Raw genomic sequence first — 4,410 nt, 5'->3', positions numbered from 1 at the left:
GCCAAATGCGTGTTACATCCAAAATCACTTTGAAGCGGGACCGTCCCACAAGATGCGCGAGAAACGGTTGGTAATGCATTTTTTAAGCCAGGACCCAATAGTATTTTGTTACGTTTCTTTCCGAACCCCTTGAACCCCCTGGATCCGCCACTGCTTTCCATTAACACCAATCATGACCATGTTTTATGTGGTGCGTCAGCCATCTTGAAATTCGAAATTGACCAGAAGGGATTAATTAAGATATCTGGCTATGTGGATTGCTTCTAACATTCCACTCCCCCTAACTCATTTTTTTCAGATTTTTTTTCTAGTCTATGCGCAGTTGAAACCACAAAGTAGCAATTTTACATTATTATTCAATTTTTGAGTTTACACCTTTAAGTTTAATATTTGATATCTGAATTACAGTTATTAACTCAGAAATTAGAATTAACAAATTCCAACCTTAATTATTTTTGTAAATTATGAACATTTTATCTGAATATTACAGCTGTACATCTCACCATCCTTTTCCATAATCAATATTGCTTTCTTCAAAATCCACAAAGCAAATAATTGTATACACCCTGCAATATGTATGCTTAGAATGGGGACAATATAAGAATAAAATGGTCTGTTCAAGATAGGCCTTTTATGCGGTGGTATGTTACATGTTTTTATTCAGCCATGTAATTTCCTCGTAGGGAATGAATAAAGTCTCATTGTGTCCTTGTATCTTTGCAGTGCTATACATCAATGGTACTTATAATATACAGGGTTATAAAAGGCCAAGTAGCAATGTGTCTAGTGTGGTAAACAGCCGGTTGAAACTGATCTAGGTTAAAATTATTCCATTTGAGTATTGTGATTATTGAAAGTTATGTATCTATTTAATATAAAACTATAGATTTCAATTATTATTATTAAAGACATACTGGGCTTGAATTTTTCCAATGATATTAAGGCTTGACATTTTAGGTTAAGTTATTTCTTATAAGATTAGTATGAAGCAGCAACCGATATATACAACACTTTGAATGATTAGATGTGGCTGGTAAATCCATAATCTCTGTGGATTGATTTATAAACACTAATATTTTTAACTGTGAGGAATAATTTATGAAGCCTTTTTTCTAGAACAGGCAAACGTCGCACAGTAGGCCAGGGCAAAATCAAAGTGTGCCAAAAATCCATTTTGGTGACTATGGCTTTTACACTTTTACTCACATGATTGAAAATGGGTATACCCTGGTGAAGCTATCCTCAAAATATTTTACATTTAAACGAATTTTAAGGGTGGTATTTTTCAAAAAAATGTCGGAAATTTCTCTATAAATACTGTATTTCAAATGCTATAATTTACTACATTATATTAAAACACGGAATTACTTCCAAATGTACACGTTTCTTGTATATAAATTGGGGAACACAAATATATGTCTCGGTTTAAATTTGAAGTTTGCATATCCGCATCAATAATGAATCGTTGTTTAAACGACAGAAACATATTAAAAATTATATTTTTAGAAAAGTAGGAGAGAAGTTCATGAATGTGGATTCATGCTTTAATTTTTACATCACCATCTTTAGTATAGCCTTAGCTTTATGATGGTACCAAATTTAGCTGCTACTTTTTGATCTAGACGCACTTTTATCAGTCTTGTTTTCGTACATCTGAGACACAATTTAATTAGAGCAAACCGTAAATCAGAGTGATGTACGCAACCAGCTCATGCAAAGCGTGGGAAAAGCACTCCAAAAATTGACAAACTGCTCGTGATTTAACAGTAGGAAATCGTCTAATATTTTGTTGCTGTTTAGAATACTTTATTAAATTTTGAGCAGTCTATTAATCCAAATATCATATATCATAATGAAGATGATATCTACAAGCAAGCCTATATCTAAGCGTCAATTGTTTTTAACTTTATTCAAAGACATCTAAGACTTTGAAAAGCTTCCTGTTCAACTTAAGGAGAGGTGAGTTACGAGTAGTAACGACCTTCTTAGCAAACAATAATACGTTATAATAACGTGACAATAACGTTACAGTTTTGTGTTGAAAAATTATTTTGTAGAATCATAAATACGTACTGATAATTTCACTACGTTTTCACGTTCCTACAACGTTGTGTAAACGTTATTTTGTGACATACCTAAATACAACATTGGCCAAGAACCTTATAAGAACGTAAACACGTGTTTGCCGGGTTTCTAAATAAAATAACTCGTGGCTTGACAACAGGATTCCATTTTCTGATGAAGTTATTATTGTTTTGACACAGAACAAAGATATTCTTTCCACACCAGCAGACCGACCATGCCCCTCTCTGCCTCTCCCCCTGCTGGCGTCAGCCCTGAGGCGCAAACCTGTCCATCTTTGTAGCTCCATAGTAAAATGAGACTCCTCCTTACACCAAAATAAGAGTAGCAAATCCTGGTGGTACAGTATACCTGTCAAAGAGGACAGCAAAAGTTCCTCTTCAAAGCCTCCTCGTTCACACTGCACTGAGAATTATTTAAAAAAAAACATAAAACAACCATTATCGATACTTTTACAATATAGGCATAATATGATTGAGGACGGAATTAATATATCACGACATTGGTGTAAGCCTAATGTCTGATAATTCCATGGAATCTCAGATGCAAACACATTTTACATTTAAAAATTGTAAAATTAGGTTGTCTGGTATTATTATGAATTTTGATTTCGATTTCGATTTATTTACATATTATATAACATTGAATTGTTCTAGGAATAAAGGAGACTAATAACAACAATAAAGGAGGCTAACAACAACATTGAAGGAGCCTAACAACATAAATGAAAAATAATTCTCAAGGTAAATAGTTGTTTGCTAGATTGTAGACTCATTGCTTTTTTTTTGCCCATAATACACTCTTGACCACCGTTTCACGTCCTATTATTCCTAACGTTATGTCCCTGCACTTTGTTTATTATCACATTGCTGAAATATTTTTTTTTCTTCTAGATCTATATCATGGATCCTACAGTGGAAAAAGATGGTTCAAAAAACGATAACAACACAACTAAATCCATTAATGACTTCATTGAGCGCCACTTTTCTTCAGCACCACCACTTACGTCATCTCCTGTAAATTTAGCTTGTAAACCTTCAGAAATATTGCAATCTTCCCAAAGCCATCTACCTTCTTCAAGAGACAGCAGCAGCGCCAGCTCATATCCAATATTAGCAGTCACACATTCCTATCGAGTTCTTCCTCCTGTAGCCCCTAAACCACGTCAACCACTCAAAATCACTAGGATAGGCCAAGAAAATGGGCCATCACTTCTTTCAAGTGACGGTAGTCCAATTCCACAACCTCCACTTTCTCTTCTATATGATGTTGCAAGAACAACACCCAGGTCACTGCCTTTAAATTCAGCTTGTAGACCTCCAGCAGTATTACAATCATCCCGAAGCCTTCTGACTTCCTCGAGAGAGAGCAGCAGAGATTGCTCACAACCACTATTAGCAGTAACACATTTGTCTCGAGCTCCCCCTCCTGTACCCCCTAAACCATGCAATTCACTCCAAAATACTAGGACAGGCCATTCAAGTGGTTCTCGTTCACCACCTCCATCGTGGTCACCTGTAAATTCAGGCTGTAGACCTTCTGCAGTATTGCCGTCATCTCGTCAAAGCCTTCTACCTTCCTCTGGAGAGAGTATGAGAGCTGCCTTACACCCACTATTAGCAGCGACACAGTCGTCTCGAGTTCCGCCCCTAAACCATGTCCCCACGCCAGGTCAAGCAAGTGGACCACAACCTCTTTCAAGAGGAAATGGTCATCTTTTACAACCTCTAATTCCTCCAACATCTGCTGCTGCGACAACACCACCCACGTCACCTCGTGTAAATTCAGCTTGTAAACCTTCAACAGTATTACAATCATCCCAAAATCTACTACATTCTTCAGGAAATAGTAGCAAATCCAGCTTACATCCGCTATTAGCAGTCGCACAGTCGTCTCGAGTGCCTCCTCCTAAGTGACTGACATAGTTTCAACGTCGATTTAACGTTAGCGTTCAACGATGAATGAACGTCATATTGCTACACTGTATCGACGAACAGAATCGACGTTGAATAGACGTTTAAATTAGGTCGTTCAGTTATCGGACCTAATCTCAACGTCGAATCAACCTAAGTGTACAACGTCAAACCAACGTCACATCACAACGTTGTATCAACGACGTGAATCGACGTTGAATAGGAGTTGAACTTAGGTTGTTTAGTGACTGGCATAGTTTCAACGTCAATTCAACGTCAGTATTAAACGTTGAAACAACACCACATAGCGACGTTGTATCGACGAACAGAATCGACGTTGAATAGACGTTGAATTCTATGGGGTGCCATACGCAGTAAAAGTCCATGTTAAAATCAAAATGTAATTGCAAAATTC

The 4,410-nt window shown here is 36.8% G+C and overlaps 1 protein-coding gene across 1 annotated transcript in view; it reads left to right on the top strand.

Moving 5' to 3' along the window:
* The window catches only part of LOC117112025 (proline-rich protein 36-like), a 10,888-nt gene extending 6,890 nt beyond the window's left edge, over nucleotides 1-3,998 (top strand). Inside the window, exons 2-3 of the mRNA XM_033255063.1 lie at nucleotides 2,739-2,825; nucleotides 2,976-3,998. Coding sequence (XP_033110954.1) covers nucleotides 2,985-3,998 — 1,014 coding nt within the window. The 5' untranslated portion in view covers nucleotides 2,739-2,825; nucleotides 2,976-2,984. The remainder of the gene's footprint in view (nucleotides 1-2,738; nucleotides 2,826-2,975) is intronic.
* The last annotated feature ends 412 nt before the right edge of the window (nucleotides 3,999-4,410 follow it).

The sequence above is a fragment of the Anneissia japonica genome, unplaced genomic scaffold (assembly GCF_011630105.1).
Source record: "Anneissia japonica isolate Jap-2015-1 unplaced genomic scaffold, ASM1163010v1 scaffold6524_len355483_cov145, whole genome shotgun sequence".
In the NCBI taxonomy this organism is placed as follows: domain Eukaryota; kingdom Metazoa; phylum Echinodermata; class Crinoidea; order Comatulida; family Comatulidae; genus Anneissia; species Anneissia japonica.
The sequence above is the reverse complement of the archived record's forward strand: the minus strand, read 5'-3'. Positions and strand labels throughout refer to the sequence as shown.